An 18,240-nucleotide genomic window follows, 5' to 3' on the forward strand; every position below is an offset into this window, starting at 1 on the left:
GCACGAGAAACCGTCGAAGGGCTCTGGGTGCGATCTCTCGGCATTCTGGGAAGAAGACCGTGGCCGTCGTGTGGAGGACGGAGTGCAGGCTGGCAAGAGACGAAGCAGGGGGACCCCTGGGGCTGTCAGAGACCACGCAGGAGGTGGTGGTGGCAGCGGCCGTGGAGACCGAAGGCCCCAGACGACTCCAGCCGCCGTGTGGGTAGAGCTGGTGGACCTGCTGAGGGTTCGCAGGGGGCTTAGAGGCACAGAGAGGGTCAGGGTGACGTCGAGGTCGCACCACTTGATCCTTTCTTTCTTTCTTCAGCCTGTGGATTGCTAAGTCTTTCTTCTCACCAGAACCATCTCTTTCCTTCATCCTCATTCGGACAGGGGTGGTTTCCGGTCCTCCCTGGCCTCTCTGGGTCTGCGGTACCTGCCAGACGCTTTCAGTACAGGTGGATTTCCGGTCAGTCCTGGATTCTCACTGGCTGTTCTTTCCCTTCCCTGTGTTTGTAATTAAAATCTTATGATTCCAAGAGCATCAGTAGAGCTCTCACACGGAGGTTACTAATTACCAGGCAGCCTTGCAGGGACGTGGATGTGCCTCTAGGCAGCAAAGGTTGTTTTTCTTCACCTCATTGTGCTCTCTGGGAACACAGAATAAAAAGTTATTTCTTGGAGGAAAGTGGAGATCTTGACTCCTTTTTATCCCTGCCGGGTCAGGTTACATGAACAAAGGGTGGAGGAAGGTGGGATGGTGTTGCAGGCAGTTGACAAGTACAAGCTTCATCCACTCTGGCTATCTTGGCAGCTATTTCCTTCCTCAGTTACATGGACAGGATTCTTTCTTTGTGCACAAGGATATACAAGAAATTGAAGCTTCTGGGTGAATGCCAGTGTGTATACTTTAAGGATTTCAGAACTAATTGGTTTGTGTTGACTATGACTGTTTACCATTTGTATATTGTAAAAGAAACATGCAAATTACTTGACATTTGCTAGTCAAATTGGTGAGCTATTTTTTTAATAAGTCAGCAATATCTACTTGATGAGCTGTCTGAAAAGTATTACTGGGGAGTGTCAGGACTTCTTTTCCCCTAGCAATAAAAATCTTTTCTGGATATTTATCAGGTTTTTGCAACTCTTGCAAACTCTCCAGTTTCCTTATTTTTCATTAAGAGAAGTATGTAAAACAATTGAGAAGAGTCTTAAGGTTAGTCAGTCAAATTGTCACATAGAGTCTATGAGGCTATTCCTTCCTTCCTAATTTCACCTCCCTTTTCTCTCTATTCCTAGTCATCCCGCACGTCCTTGCCAGGTTTGTCTTCTGTGTGTCAGCCAGTCCCTGTTTCAGAGTTCTCAGTGGCTTCCTGGATTTTGTGGAGTGGCCTCACAGCAGAGAGTGCACTTAACTTCTGCAAACCTGACTACAACTCCTGACCACCCTGACCTGTTTATGTGTGATGTGGCCAGGAGTGGACACAAACACCAGTCACACAAACCTACATGGTTTCAGGCACAGCTGGTTAAATTCAACAAATACTTCAGTTGCTTTCCGTTAAATTCAAATGAAATCACATACAGGTTTGTTTTTTTTTTAATTAAAAGCATCTATGCTAGAGGATAATTTTCTTAATAAGAGTCTTCCCATCTGCCTGACTCCCTCCCTCCTCCTCACATGGAAGCTGGCCAGGTTCTCTAAGCCCCCATCATGGTGCCCCCTTCTATTCTGCTGCTCTAGTCAGGTTTGCAGAAGTTAAGTGCGCGGTCTGCTGTGAGGCAGTTCCACACAAGTCTCCTAGTTAGCGAAACGCATGATTCTTCATAAACTGAATTTCTACCAGAAAAAGGCCTGACTTTTAATTCTTGGCTAGCAACAACAACAGCAAAAAACATGTAAAACCACCACCTACTTACAGCGCCAAATAATCAGCAGTGTCCTGAGTGACTGCTGGTACCTGGTGAGCCCTGCTCCCCCAACCTACTCGGTGTGCGGAAACAGTTTCTGTCCCTCTGGAATTCTGAGTTCAGGTGGAGCAGACACATTGCCAGAGTTTTCCCAGTATTTCCCAGGCAAGACCTAGCTCTCAGGAAGGCTTCTCGAGAAGGAGAAACAGGCTTTCTTATTGACAAGTTTTTGTCTTGATTTTCACCTACTTTTTCGGGAAGGCTGTTGTGTTTTGGCAGACTCTGGGCTAGATATTAAGGATGTGGTTGTGATAAAAAACAGGGAGAATTCCTGCTGAGTCTAACGAAGGGGTATGGAGTCACATGGGACATTCCAGTGAGCCAGGCCCTGTGGCTTCTCCCTGTAACCCCAGCAGCCCTGCCTGCTCCTCACCTGAACCCCTGGTCACGCCAGAGGAGGCACTGCTGGGGGCAGGGCTTTATTTTTGTTTATTTAAAGATTAAAAAAAAAATTTTTATTTTGGATATGGGCCGTTTTAAAAGTCTTTATGAATTTGTTACAATATTGCTTTTGTTTTCTGTTTTGGTTTTCTGGACGCAAGGCATGTGGGATCTTCGTTCCCTGACCAGGGATCAAACCCAGGCCCCCTGCCTTGGAAGTGTGGCTCATTAACCACTGGACTGCCAGGGAAGTCCCTGAACACCGGTGTTAGAGTCAGGGTTGAAGAAAATCATTTTGAACATATTTTTGGAAATGTGATGAACGTCATGTTTAAGTGGACTCTATCTTATTATACTTTTTGTCAGGCTATAGTTTCCTTTTTATTCAAACACTGGTTGCCAGAAGCTTTGTTTCAATACAGAATACGTGCAGCCACACGTCTTTGACCACATTCTCTCTTTGGGACCCCGTCTGCTTGGCGTTGGGAAAGGGATTGCCAGCTCTGCTCTGTTAAATATTCCATCTTATCAAAGAGGTGTTTCATCAATTATGTATAACAGTAGATGCCACTCAATAAATATTTTATACGTGATAGATATTTTTGTCTGAAATTACTTTTTCACTCGAGCAATGATTTAAACCCTCGTTTTTAGCTTTATGAGGTGACACTTTTATAATATCATATAGTGACTGCAGCTTGAATGTCATAGAGCTTTAGGGCAGCATTAATCATAAATTCATCTGCCCCCACCCCCGATCCTCAGAAACTTTCTGTTAATTCAGGTTTTACCCCTTCTGTGTGTGGAAGAAAATGTGTGTGTGTGAGAGAGAGAGAGAGTGTGCATGTGTGTGTGTGTGTGTGCGCGCACACTTTCTGGGGATGAGACAAGTAATGCTTTTGACCTAACGGCTCTGAAGTTATAAATTCCAAATGATTTTTAAAGTCTATGTATAGACTTTAAGGAAGGAAAAAAAAGTGTTTTTCAGTGGGTTAAACAAAAAAGAATGTTAAACTAAGCTGGGATATATTCCAAGCCGTCTCTCTAGTTAAAGTGAGTGGAAGCTGTTGAGAGTTTAGAATACACTCCCCCCTCCCACCCTGCTCTCCTTTTCAGGTTATTGTGTACTTTGATGGGGAAGGGTAACACTCTGTCTCTGGACCTTTGAGAACAGCCTCTCCTCTCCTTTTCACATGGACCTGGCGGCCAGGCACAGTCCATGGCTGGGAGCCACCTGCGCTGTGTGCAGCGTCATCACAGTTCACAGCTACCAGGCCTTCCAGGGAGGACTTTGTTTTATGAAATGAAGCTGTATGATTAAATTCTCCGCTGTAATATATATCTTTAAAAAAAAAATCACAGACTTTCCACTTTATGGGCAAGAGGAAAAGCGTGAATTCTGCCGGAGAAGCAGGAGTTGGGGTCGGTATGTTGAGGATTCATTTCAGTCAGGATTTGCAAGGGTCTTGGTGTGGCGAATTTGGGAAGATGAAGCCCCCAGCCTCTCAGCCTGATACTCTGGGCCTGGTGAGGGAGCCGGCTGATAAGAGGAGTAATTGAAGAACAATGATACGCTTCATTTCCTTTTCTTGAATCTAAGTTATGCATTGGTCATTTCCTCTGCGTATCTGTTTAATGGTTGTTAAATTAAATTGCTTTCTCTCAAGTGGTGATTTTTATGTTTTTTTTTTTTTAAACCATCTTTTATTTCCACTTTGCTCCGTCACCCTCTGGCCTGACTCCAGCTCCGCACGCCTGTGGTGGAGGCTCTGATGTAATATTTAAACAACACAGGATGCATTTATTCGATCCAGGGATGTGAGGAGTGCCGGCTCTGTTTCTGGCTGTGCTGGGCTTTGGAGTCCAGAACTGGAGTGTGCTCAGCATGTCTGGCTGCACGAGGGGGTGAGGAAGGTGTTCACTCAGAGCACCCCTGCCCCAGAGCCCCCAACAGCAGCACGGTACTGCCTCCTCCACGGCTCCCGTTGGCCTGTGGTCACTGAGCCTGATGTTGCGCTCTGGGATGGGCGCAGCCTCATCAGCCCAGCCCAGCCTTCAGGCTGGTATTTCCACTTTCACTCTGCTGGAGTTTGTCTGCTTTCCACCTGTGCCCATAAGGCTGGGTTTCCAGTCTGCTATCTCAGGGTAGATGGGCCTCCCAGTCTCATCCCCAAGACCTTCCTGCCTGCATTTCTCTGAACTCTGAGTGTCTGCCCACTCACTCACTCATTTGACAGATCCTCATTGAGCAGCATCTCTGTATCGGATGTGAAATTAGGCTTTGGGTTATATTCTAGTCGGGAGACAAGGGATAAGCTCTTCTATAACGTGCAGAGAGTGGTAACTGCTAAGAGAGAAACAACTCAGGGTAAGAGACATTGGTGACTGCGGTCTTGTATGGGGTGGTGGGGAAGGAGGCTTTGGGGCAGAGCCCTGTGGAAGTGAGGGCCACGTTTTGTGTGCATTGAAGGCAGGCCTTCTCTCCTGAGGCAGATTTCATTCCCCAGGGAACATTTCTCGGTGTCTGGGGACATCTCAGCCTTGGGGGAGGGATGCGTCTCACTGGCATATGGAGGGCAGAGGCCAGGGACAAGCCTAAGGATCCTGCAGTGAACAGAGCGGCCCTGCATGCGGAGAACCATCTGGTTCAAAATGTCAGGCTGCCGGGGTCGGGGAACCTAGTCGGGGAAGGGGAAGAATAGACAAGAACAGAGGAAACAGTGGCCACAAAAGCAGAAGGGAACCCCCTTAGGAACCCCTGAGGTGGGAGCAGGTTTGGAGAGCAGCAAGAAGCTGGGGTTTGCAGAGAGGAGGGTGCTGGGGGCGAGTGGCAGGAGGTCAGGGAGCGGTGAGGGCACACACAGCTCTGTAGAACCTTGCAAAGATTTTGGCTGTGACAGAGCAAAGGAGGCCACACAATTGACCCTTGCAGAGGAGGGGCCAGCCCTGACATCCCTCTGGCTGCAGAGGAGAGCGTGGCCCCTGGCTTGGGCACGGGCTGGAGCAGCCAGGATTACTGTGGCCATCTTGCTGGAGGTGCTGGTGCTTGGGGCCAGGGAGCAGTGTGGTGCTGTGGTTTGTTGTTAGATTGGGTGCATATTTTGAAGCTAGAGTCAGTAATGAGTGTTGAAGGGTTTAGAGAAAGACATGTGCAAAGGACAACTTTTTTTTTTTTTAACTTTTTGTTTTGTATTGGAGTATAGCTGATTAACAATGTTGTGTTAGTTTCACGTGAACAACAGAGGGACTCAGCCATACATCCACACGTATCCCTCAAACTCCCCTCCCATCCAGGCTGCCACAAAGCACTGAGCAGTGTCCCATGTGCTATGCAGCAGGTCCTTATTGGTTATCCATTTCAAATACAGCAGTGTGTAGTGTACGTGCAGTTAGTTACTCCCTAACTGTCCCTTCTCCCTATCCTTCTCCCTGGCAACCGTAAGCTTGTTCTCTAAGTCTGTGAATCTTTGTTTCATAAATAAGTTCATTTGTATCTTCTCTTTTTAGATTCTGCATATAAGGGATGTCATATGATATTGCTCCTTCTCGGTCTGGCTCACTTTACTTAATATAATATTTTCTAGATCCATCCATTGGAGAAGGAAATGGCAACCCAATCCATTGCCTGGAGAATCCCAGGGACAGGGGAGCCTGGTGGGCTGCTGTCTATGGGGTCACACAGGGTCAGACACGACTGAAGTGACTTAGCAGCAGCAGCAGCAGATCCATCCATGTTGCTGCAAATGGCACGATTTCATTCTTCTTAATGACTGATGAATAGTCCATGATATATGTATCACATCTCCATAATCCATTCCCCTGTCAATGGACATTCAGTTGCTTCCACGTCTTGGCTGTTGTAAACAGTAGGACAGCCTAGTTTTTGGTCCAAGCACCTGTAAAGAAGATTGGCATTTACCGAGAAGGGCTGGTGTGCAGGTGTGGCAGGCAGTGGGAATCAAGGATTGAGCTTTCGAGGTGTTAAGTTTGAGCTGCCTGCTTGGCGTTGCCAAAGGTATATCGAGGCAGGGGGGTTTGTACACGAGGGTGGAGTTTTAAGGGAGAGGTCTTCCTTCCTTTCCCTTAATTTGAGATTTGAGCATCGTTAGCATGCAGTTGAGCTCTCTGTGTCTGTAGATTCTGCATCCATGGATTCAGCCTACCACTGATGGAAAATGTTTTGGGGGAAAAAACTTCAGATAGTTCCCCAAGATAAAACTTGAACTTGCCTTGCTCCAGCAAATATGTGCATAGCGTTTTCACTATGTTTGCAATGACTTGCGTAGCATTTACATTGTATTAGGTGTTATAAATAGTCTAAAGATGACTTAAAAGTACAAGGGAGGATGTGTGTAGAATATATGCAAATCATGTGTTTTTATATAAGGGACATGAGCATCCTTGGATCTTGGTATATGAGGAGGTCCTGGAACCAACCCCCTCTAGGATATACAGGGATGACTGTGTAGATTGCTAGTAAATTCAGGAGACTGTCGAGTCCCTGGGATCAAAGACTCCATGAAACTGGAGAGTGCCAGAGGGAGGAAGTGGAGGACCACAAGTAGGGAAGTCTTTGGAGGTGGTTTCCTCTGAAGGGGCACAGAGAAGTTGGTGGTAGCTGGAGGGCAATGCAGGGCCAAGGGAGGTGGTGGCGGTGCTTGGTGGGAGCCCTGCGGGTGGGGGTGGTCAGTGGGTAGAAGGTGGTGCAGACACCGAGGGTTAGCTGCCTCTGGTCCGTGGTAGATAATGCACAGGAAGGGGTTGCTGTCATAGGCACGCAGAGATGGACCCTAGTCACCGGCAAGAAGAACCAACGAATCAGGAGACATCTAGAAATTAAGTGAAGTAAAGGTTCTGAAGAGGGGGGGAAAGATTACCTTGTAGTCAACTGGTCCCAGACCCCTTCCTCAGGAAGGCAAGATTTGAGCTTAGCTTCGTGTGAGTGTGTGTATGTGCATTTATAACATATGTATATGAATCTTTATCTGGCAATAAATGTAATTCATTTTATATTGAGCTTTTTATTTGTTCCAAGCTCGCTTTGCCCACCATATGCCAGGATTTCAGCACGAAGTTTATGATCCTTTTTTCTTGCAGTTTTTTTCGTGAGCGATAAAAGCATCGCTCATTTTTAACACTTCCGTGCTCATGCTTGTGCTCAGTCGGTCTGACTCTTTGCGACCCTGTGGACTGTAGCCTGCCGGGCTCCTCTGTCCACGGGATTTCCTAGGCAAGAATACCAGAGTGGGCTAAAAAAAGGATACTGGAATGGGTTGCCGTTGCTTTCTCTAGGGGATCATCCCCACCCAGGGTCGAACCCCTGTCTCCTTCGGCTCTTATACTGCAGGCGGATTCTTTTCTGACCCAGTGGAGAAACCTGTGTTAAGTCTAACAAGCACCTAACAGGAAGTTCTCTTTTCCCAAAGTAACCTGTTCCTTGTCTTTCCCTCCTAATTCCAGGAACAGACTCTGGCCCTAAGGAAGGAAGGGATTGGGGTTGTTTTGGACTCCGAGCTGCCCCATCTGATCGGCATCTATGACGACCTTCTGAGCACTGGCATGATCCTGTATCACTTGAAGGTAGGAACTGCTTACCTGGAACGTCCTCAGTTTGGTTTCAGCTTTTTCTCAGACACTGGCAAGCTTTAGTGTAATACTCCATGTCCATGAACACGCTGTGACGGTAAAGAATGTGCAACAAATCCTTGAGCTCTTTGGGGATTTTCAGCAGTTCATTGGGATTCTCTGGCATTAGAAATTCCTGTTTTATGTCATCCTAAAACTAAATGAAGATCCATTCCCTTTGCCTTCTAATTTGTAGAACCAGTAAGAGGGAGATAAGGAACAAAAAGACAGACTTAGGAAGAAAAGCTACCAGCACCGAAACTGCGATTGCTTGTATGTACAGTTTTCCGGTCCCTCAGGTTAATTATGAAGTTTTGTCTGAAAGTCGCTCAGTCATGTCCGACTCTTTATGACCCCTTGGACTGTAGCCCACCGGGCTCCTCTGTCCATGGGATTTTTCAGGCAAGAATACTGGAGTGGGTTGCCATTTCCTTCTCCAGTGGATCTTCCTGACCCAGGGGTCAAACCAGGGCCCCCTCTGTTGCAGGCAGATTCTTGAACCACCAGGTCCCACCTACGTGATTGGGCCTGCTCCCAGAGTAGCCCTTTCATGAGATAAGAATTTCCTTATCTGCATCAGCGGTGGGCTCTGTAACCTTGACTTCAGTATCTTTTCTCTGATCCATGACTTACAATGGGAAGAGTATCATACTGTGTTTTGTGGGCTCGCCTAAACCGTATGTTTAGACACAAAGAAACCCCTGGCTGCTGGAGGAGAGACTTGTTAGAAACGATTGGGAACAGCCATGGGATTGCAGTCATGGGCAGGTTACTGGTGCTGAAACAGGAGGCCAGCCTTGCCGAGCCCTGAGCCTCAGGAGTCCTGTGTCCTTTTCCAGATACCACGTGCTGTGGCTACAGAGCCTCAGGGGACTCTGCCTGGGCCAGAACTTGCCCACCTGTCAGCAGGTTTCTGGGGCTTCCATGAAAGATGGAGAAGAGACCGTTCTTCATGTTCTTACTAATAAATTTTGCTTGGCTTTTCTCCCTAGGAAGGTCAGACACATGTCGGCAGAGAAGATGCTTCAACAGAACAAGATATCGGTGAGAATCTTTATCAGCTTCCTCTCCCCAGTGGTTTTTAAGAAATCATTTAATGAACTTGCTTTTGAATGACTGACTTTGAAGTAATTATAAAAAAGAAAACATTTCAAATGCAGCATTGATCAGAATGTGTATTTCCATAATTTTGAACTCAGCTCAAATGACCAACACCGAACACTTAGTTTAGTGAATAGAATGGAGCTGCGAATCCTCTCCCCATGCCCCACAGGCTTTCTGTCCTCAGCCGCATCTTTCAAGTGGGCTTTCTTTACACCACTCGGCTCTTGTCGCAGTGGAGATATCCTAACAGGTACAGATAAAAGATACAAGATCCTTTAACGGGAAATTCTTCGCACACAGGCAAGGACAGAAAGCAGGGTACACACATGCCCAGCGTTCACACACACAGAGCAGCACTTCCTGGCTTTTCCCACAGTCTCTGTGAGGTACCCGGCTAACCGGTGCTTTAACCCCTGAGCCCAGTGAGGTCTTGCCAGGCTTTATAGAGTAAAGTAGAGCGTGCATGTGGTGATGGTGGACTGTGTGTCTGTGTGGTGGAGGGGGCAAGGTGGGGATTGGCAGGGGAAGAATTGTATCTTTTCAGCTGGCTTTTAGAAATGCTGGCAGTGAACTTGCTTTCTTGCCCAGTGTAAGCTATTAATCAAGTCTACACGTATTTACTGTTTATCGTGAACTTGGGAGAGCTGGGAACCAATTCCTGGAAGTCTCTGGGTGAAACTAGGCATCAGGCCTCTTCTTCTCACCGTTAAGTTATGTGTTGACAAGTTACGTGTTGACCTTAGGGTTTGCTGTACGTGATGCTGAGTGCCCAGCACACGTGTTTTCTGTGAACAGAAAAGTTCTGTTCACAGTGCAGGTCTGTGGAGCATAGTGGAAGCTGTTTGGTTTGTGCTTCTGAGCAGCTGGCCAGGAACTGCGCCTAAAATTGTGTAGGTTTGTGTGACCGGGGTTTGTGTCTGTGCCTGGCCACGTGTCACCAGGAGGGTGGTTGGGTGGGAGTAGGTAGCCCTTGGCAGCCACACGCTCTGAGAGGTCTGTGGAGGTCAAGTTCACCTCAGGATTTCTGGAGACTTCTTGGGCCTCCCAAGATTCATGCCCTCCCACGTTCACCTTTCATCTTTGGTCTGTGCTCCTGGAATGCAGTGTCAGTAAGAGTGGAGGTCACAGTAAGTCTTTGAACTATGGGGCCATCTGTCCCTTCCATTTTACTGGGACCTTCGGGTACTGGGGGAGGAAGTTATTCAGACTCAAGCAAAGCGTGTCAGTGGTAATCAGCTAAGTCACGTTACTCAGCTGTTTTTTCCCTGAAGGTGAAATCCTTTGTTTCAGGTGAGATCCAGACCCACTGAGTGACATGCAAGAGCTTGTTCTATCAGTTGATGCTGTGAACTCCTGAGTTCAGTTTTCTCACTAAATATAAGTGTTCCCCTCACAGTTCAAACTAAGAAAATAAAGGAAGGTTGGGAATCATTGCACCAGGTACCAATGCACATATTTTCTTTCTTTGTTTGCCCATCTCAGTTCTTCACGGCCTCGACTTGGAGAGTGAGCACTGCATCTTTGAGAATGTTGGGGGGACGGTGACTCTGATCCCCCTGAGTGGGTCCCAGTGCTCTGTGAACGGCGTTCAGATTATGGAGGCCACACACCTCAATCAAGGTATTGGCTTTTGGTTCTCAATCTTTGTACATGTGTTTTCTTAAAAACAAGTTGGCTAGGTAAGGGGGAACGTGTGCATCCTAGGACTAATTACTGTTCAGGTATAAAAAGGATGGAGACTGTTGGCTTCATCAGACTCTTCTCTGTTTTGCTAGAGTATTTCTTTATAAAATGCCCATCGTATTGTTGAGTTAAACTTCTGTGTTGTGGCTTAAAAGTTACTGCTGCAATGAAACTAATGACTTTAAAGGAATTTATTAAGTTAAAAAAAATGCCCTTCAGGTGCAAGTCCTTAACACGATGGCTTCTTTTAATAATTTTATTACCTTATTTATATTCTTTTTATGACCAATTGTAACTATAACATACAGGATCTTGTATAAAATCTTTTTTTTTTGAAGTAATTTCTGTATTATAGAAAGTTTGCAGGGACTTTTTCAGGACATTTGAGAGTTAATTGCTCAGGGTCCCTGAGTACTTTGGTGTGTTTCCTTCAAGCAGTGGTGGTCTTGTACATAATTCCAAGGCAGCCGTCCAAACCGAGGAAGTAACAGGCGCGTCCCCACCGCCTGACTTCAGACACCCTTTGAGCTTGGCTGTTTGTCCCAACAGTGTCCATTACTCTGTTGTCCCAACAGTGTCCGTCACTCTGTTTGTCCCAACAGTGTCCGTCACTCTGTTTGTCCCAACAGTGTCCGTCACTCTGTTGTCCCAATAGTGTCCGTAACTCGGTTGCCACGTCTCTCTCGTCTCCTTCAGTCTGGACACGTTCCTTGGTCTTTCCTTGACTTTTATGACTATGGCAGTTTTGAAAACTGCAGGTCAGATAATGCTGTGGACTGTCCTGCATAAATGTAGAATTTATCTGATGGTTCCTTGTGATTTGACTACTACCATTTTTTGACAGGAACGTCAGAGAAATGATGCTGCACTTTTCCTCACGTCTTGTTACCTGATTTCTATTTGTCACATCACTGAGGGGTCTCATCATGTTGATCATTTAATTAAGGAGCAGGATGCTAGGCTTCTTCACTGTAATCTTCCCCCCTTTCTAGTTAATAAGGACATCAGGCAGGCACTTCAGAATCGTAAATATTCTGTTCTGTGTCCTACTTGCGCCCTCTGGTTTTGGAATCAGTTGGGTTTTTTTGAGGAAGGGAGGTGGTCTGATTTAGTTGTTATTCTGATGGCTGCCATGTGGTAATTTTCTTCTTTGTACACTTACCAGTTGGCTTTTTACTGTAAGAAAGAGCTTTCTTTTATTGCTATTTATTTATTTGTTCATTTATTTAAATCAGTAAAGTTATATGTGTTGCTATTTTATTGGTAAGTTTGGTCACTTTCAATTATTGCTTATTTTGATGCCCAAATTGTCCTGGATTTGGCCAGTGGGAATTCTTTCAAGTTGTTTTTTGTGTTCTTTTGGTTTGTCCCTATTGTCTGTGATTACTTCCGTACTTTCTGACAAATGAGGTATTCCAGGCTCATCTTTCACTTGCCTGGAATCAGTCAGTTCTGCTTTCTTTTAGTGGAGAGTGGGATTTAGAAACCAAGATCTGGGCACTAGATGTGCTCATTGCTCATTGAAGTATTGCTGCTCACATCAGAGTTAGGAAAAATATGTATGTGTTATAGCATATACAACTACACTTCTCTATCTGTTTATATTGATACATTGAAATAGCTGTATTTCAGTACCTGTATTTCTAACCAGGCGTTCATACCAATACCTCTAATTCCAACCCAGTACCATGGAATTCTTTCTAGTTTTCTCCTTTTTCTTATTTGTAGCCCCTTTTTTGACTGTGATGAACTGGACTCCCGTTATGTAACCAGCATCCCATCACTTCTGCCCTCTCCTCATTCTGGGACCCTTCTCTTCTTGCTCAGGCTGTGACGCCCCATGCTGGGCCACCGGTGCCCTCGCCCTTCTGGGGCAGACACAGCTTCCTCACCTCATGCCGAAACTGCCTTCCTTTCCCAGTCTGATGCTTGCTTTGTCTGGCCCTGTCTAATGGCTTTCGTACTGAACTTTGCAAGAAGGAGAGGAAGAAAGACGTCAACATGATATCTTAAGCTCTTTTTGGTATATTATACATAGTTTTTATAGTTAGTTTTTCATGCTTACATGCTATATCTGTGATATAGGAATTGTACGGATGGGGTCTGGAAAGCATGTAGTTTATTGGTGTTAGTGAAGTTATACAATAAATCAGTTGCAAGGAGTTATCTTAGAAGCAGAGTACATGGAGCATGGACGAAGTGATCACGCTTTCTTAGGAAGTACATAGAGTCCATTGGAGACATTCTAAAACCCGCTGATGGAGCACCCTCCCATGGACCATCTCCAAATCATCCACCCATTCATCTAACCATTGATGTCTCCATCACTTTTCACTCTCAGTATTTTTCGGTTTCAAGGCTAATTGAGGTTGGAAGGTAGCTGGTGCCCTGGAACTGGCCAGGAAGGCAGGAGTAGTTGACCAGCCCAAACAGAGGACGAGTGAGAGCCTGGTGATCATCACCAAAGCAGCATTCCCTGCTCTTTTGCAACCAGGACAATGGCCCTGGCAATAAGGGCAGTACTGCTTGCCAGGCAGCACTGTTAATCATGGTGAGAAGCTGTCTCTGCCCTGGGCCCAGGAAGTCACCATAACTGGCTGGCAGACAAAACATCACCGTGTAAGGCTCTTCAGTGGCAGCCCCTGCCTGGGAACACACAGGCCCGCGTGTGAACAGCAGGGCTAACTAGAGGGCACCCAGTTGACAGATGACCCCGCAGATGAATTCTGTAACTGGATCTGGACCACAGCCAGACCACCTGGCTGTCCTCTGTCAGGGCCTCAGGACCTCAGGGGAGGGTCCTGCTGCTGTTGCTTCAGGCAGCGGGGTGGTGCAGGGGTCATGATGAGAGGCGAGGATGTGTCTCCATGTCGTGCAGAGACCTCTGTGCTGGCTGTGTCTCCCTCAGTTGGGTCAGAGGGAGGTGCCCTCGTGACGATGACGGCGTTGACTGTTACAGAATTTTATGAGCAACTTGTACTGGTTTTCAGTATCCTTGTTAATGCATGAGTGCACCTCTGGAATCATTTTGAAATATCTCATGCTTCTGAGGTTCACTGGTGTATAAAGTGTAGACCTAATTTAATTTTTCCCCACATTGGTATACCATTAGCATAAACCTTCCCACCACCTCCCTTATGAAGAAACTTAGTTTACCAAAAATAAAAAGTCATGTCTGTTTCTTGGCTCTCTACTCTGTTCCAGGACTCTTGTGTTTCTACTTTTGTGCTTATATCACACAGTCTAAATGCTTGTTGTGTTATGTTGCTGCTGTTACCCAGTTGCTAAGCTGTGTCCAGCTCTTTGTGACCCCGTGGACTGCAGCACGCCAGGCTTCCCTATCTTCTTCTCTCTCTCAGAGTCTGCTCAGATGCATGTTCATTGAGTTGGGGGTGCTATCTAACCATCTCATCCTCTGCTGCCCCTTCTCCTTTTGCCTTCAATCTTTCCAGCATCAGGGTCTTTTCAAATGAGTCAGCTCTTTGCATCAAGTGGCCAAAGTATTGGAGTTTCAGCTTCATCATCAGTCCTAGAATACTTATATATTATATTATATTATAATATGCTATAATTTCTGTTTTTATCTGGGTAGTTTTTCTGCTATTCATGCCTCTTAATTTTTTCAAAGAAATTTTAGAATTGTTTTGTTGTACTAAAATGTCCTTTGAGAAGTTAAGATTCTAATTTCATTCAGTTTGCTCACATTTAAAAAAAAGTATTTCCATCTTGACACTAGGGTTTATTCACTATGCCTCTTCTCATATTTGAATTTTCATCTATTTTCTCCAATAAAATTGAAGATTTTTAATTTACGTGCTTGTTGAACTGTGTTATTCATGTATAAAATTCTGAACATAGCTGTATACATTAACTGCTCAAAAACAGAAAGGAAAAAAACCCTTTCTTATATTTATTCTATAATCATCTGTTTTGATCATTTTGGGCACAAAGGGCCTTTGAAGATACTGATTTAAAACTGGGTGGAAAAGAGGCCCACAGAATTCTGTTGTCTGGCTCCAGGACTTCTGAGTGCATTGCTCTTCCAGATGCAGCCTGGTGTGTCTGTGGAATCACTCACAGGGAGTTAGAGAAGGAGTTACAGTTGAGATTGGTTTGGGGACATTCTTTAGCATGAGCAGTGCTTGAATACAAATAGCCCACAGATGTCGGTGTCAACTGCTGGATCTACCTGGCTGTGTTTTCCGGCCATCAGGCAGTCTCCTCCTGTGCATTCCCTGCTCCAGTCGTGTTTCCCTGGAGCATCTAGAACTTACAGCACCCACAGTCCTGGCCATTGGATGCTGAGAAGGCTGCTGAGCAACCTAATGAAATTCCAGTGACCACCTGCCATGTTATGGGTTAGTCACTTGTGGATTTTCCTGGAAGCTGACTGTTATGTGTAATGATATTTTTGTGAGAAAATGATTCCAGAGTTCTAAACGACGTATTGAAAAAGGGACTTTTAGAGCATATCTTGTTTCATATGTGAACAGCCTAAAATTTAGTGTTTTGTATTGGAGTTACCTTCCTCATCCCGTAAAAATTACTAGCTTATTCATTTAGTTCATGGAAATGGCTTATAATTCCATTGTTGTTCAGTCATTAAGTCATGTCCAGCTCTTTGTGACCCCATGGACCAGAGCACGCCAAGCTTCCAAGTGAGCTCATGTTCTCGTCCACTGAGTCCGGGATGCTATCTAATAGTGTTATTCCTTCATCATTCCATTGCCGTCTGTTTATGTAGTGATGATTATGTCTCTGGTTCTCTTGTGGAATGGAGCATGGAAGGTAAATAATAAATATCTCCTGTGCAGTGTTTTCATTAAGTGATTTTAAAATCTTAAAACTTATAAAGTCCATCTGAAAAATATGCCTATTCGAGTTTTAGGAATGGCTAGAACTAAATTTTTGAACTTTGCATGGAAGCTACGACATGTCCAAGGAAAGTAGGAGTCCTAATTGGCATTTAAGGTTAACTTGAATTGTCAGGACTATCTTCCCCTTCGGGCACTCTTAATTGTTTTATTACCCTGGTGGCATGGTTTTCAGGCCTGATGGGCTGAGTTCCTCTGGAATTCTACTCTGTTGCTCAGCAGCTTTCTCAGTGTGGATGTTAATGAAATTGACAGAGAAATGCTAAAGCATTAAAACACAGTGCATTAAATATAAATGCCATAGTAGGTCTTAGGGCAGAGAAACGTAAGCTGACTTTATGTTTCAGGGCATTACAGAAGAGAGGTAAAATGGTAACTTAAAAAAAAAAAACCCTGCACACTTTAAGACTGTAAGATCCCTTCAAGGGAAAAGCGTGTACTTTTCTTTGGAAAAGTAAGGGTTAGAATTCTCCATTTAAATTTTCTTGAAAAAATTTTTTTTTTCGAGGATTACTAAAGTAAGAACTGGAACATGTTTTTTAAACAGAGAAAATATTATATATTGTTTGTGGTTACAAAACATGTAGCCAAAATAAAAAGATATGAATGAGACACATGCCTACTTCTTCAAAAATTTTGTTGAAGTATAGTTGACTTACACTGTTGTGTTTAATTTCTGCTATGCAGCAAAGTGACTCAGTTATACATATGTGTTCTTTTACATATTCTCTTCCATTATGGTTTGTCACAGGATATTGAATATAGTTCTCTGTGTTCCACAGTTGGGCCTTGTTATTTATCCATTCAGTAATCCCAAGCTCCCACGCCATCCCTCCTTTACTCCCCTCTCCCTTGGCAACCACAAGTCTGTTCTTTATGCCGTGAGTCTGTCTCCATTTCATACATATGTTCATTTGTGTAGTATTTTAGATTCTACGTCTAAGTGATATCATATGGTATTTGTTTTTCTCTAGGTCCATCAATGTTACTGCAAATACATTATTTCATTCTTTTTAATGGCTGAGTGATATTCCATTCTATGTATGTACCACATCTCCTAGTTATCTGTTCACCTGTCGATGGATATTTAGATTGCTTCCACGTCCTGGGTATTGTAGCTGGTGCTGCTATGAACGTTGGGTGCATGTACCTTTTAGAATTGTGGCTTTGTCTGGGTATATACCCAGGAGTGGGATTGCTGGATCTTATGGACACATGCCTATTTTAGAATAGTATTAATCTTTGGAGAGAAGTGAGGAGGGGCTTAATCAGGCAGAAATTCAGGAGCATGTTCAGCTATAAGATTTTATTTTTAAAGAAAAAAAAAAAAACAAACTCCTCAAAAGGTATATGCACTTTATTAAAACCTAATAATAACAGGAACATAGATTAAAAACAGCAGGGTATTCATACTCCAAAAACTACCTTGGCTTTTTTACTCATGAAGTCATTTTTTTAAAAATTTAAAAAAATTTTTTTTCATGAAACTATTTTTAAGTAAAGGTATCAAGAACAGAGACTGCAGATATTAAAATATAACATGATTTCACTGTATTAACTCTGCATTTGACTGGGTTTATGGTTCACTGGCAGCTTCCTATCTTTTTCCAGTCTCTAGTATACTGTTGGGCTTCCCTTGTAGCTCAGTTGGTAAAGAATCCACCTACAGTGCAGGAGACCCGGGTTCGATTCCTGGGTTGGGAAGGTCCCCTGGAGAAGGAAATGGCGACCCACTCCAGCATTCTTGCCTGGAGAATCCCATGGACTGTATGTAGCCTGCCAGGCTCTTCTGTCCATGGGGTCGCAAGAGTCGGACACGACTTAGTGTCTAAACCACCACCACCAGTATATTGCTGGTGCTTGCATGCTCAGTCACTCAATCATGTCCAACTCTCTGTGACTCTGTGGACTGTAACCTGCCAGGCTCCTCTGTCCATGAGATTTCCCAGGCAAGAATACTGTAGTAGGTTGCCATTTTCTTTCAGGGAATCTTCTCAACTTAGGGATTGAACACACGTCTCCTACCTTGCAGATTCTGTATTACTGAGCCATGTGGGAAGCCCCAGTAAATATTGCTGATACTTGGTATTTAAATGTCTCTTTCATTAGTATATTAGTATTCATTTGGAAATGTGCTGGTTAGGCTGTGCCATTAAAAAGCACATCATGTAGTAATTCCCATTTCCTTATAAAAATTACTTAATACACTTGTGAATGTCAAGTAATGCTAAGTCACTTCAGTCGTGTCCGACTCTGTGCGACCCCCTAGACGGCAGCCCACCAGGCTCCCCCGTCCCTGGGATTCTCCAGGCAAGAACAACTAGTAGGAGATTTATCTGTGTTTAGCAGATTGTCACCATTGGCAGGGGAAATTTTTTTACCTGTATCGGTCAACTGCCTTAACTTCATTCAGATTGCATAAATAGTAGTTCCTCTGCCTTAATTACAGGAATGTTTTAATCTGGTAAAGTCATTAGAAAGAAACGTATTTGCTAATACTCTGAAAAGTAACTGTGATGACATGTATATTGTATATGTCTAGGACTCTGCACCTGAAGCTTTTCGCCTCTTTCTTGGGTCCCTCTAGGGACAGTGGTGGGATTTGCAGCGTCGCATCTAACCT

The 18,240-nt window shown here is 44.6% G+C and overlaps 1 protein-coding gene across 1 annotated transcript in view; it reads left to right on the forward strand.

Annotated features, from left to right (window-relative positions):
* The window catches only part of KIF16B (kinesin family member 16B), a 270,569-nt gene that overhangs the window by 107,679 nt on the left and 144,650 nt on the right, over window positions 1–18,240 (forward strand). The window contains exons 12-14 of the mRNA XM_010854070.1: window positions 7,792–7,911; window positions 8,949–9,000; window positions 10,543–10,680. Coding sequence (XP_010852372.1) covers window positions 7,792–7,911; window positions 8,949–9,000; window positions 10,543–10,680 — 310 coding nt within the window. The remainder of the gene's footprint in view (window positions 1–7,791; window positions 7,912–8,948; window positions 9,001–10,542; window positions 10,681–18,240) is intronic.

This window comes from Bison bison, unplaced genomic scaffold, assembly GCF_000754665.1.
Source record: "Bison bison bison isolate TAMUID 2011002044 unplaced genomic scaffold, Bison_UMD1.0 scf7180017864335, whole genome shotgun sequence".
NCBI lineage: Eukaryota > Metazoa > Chordata > Mammalia > Artiodactyla > Bovidae > Bison > Bison bison.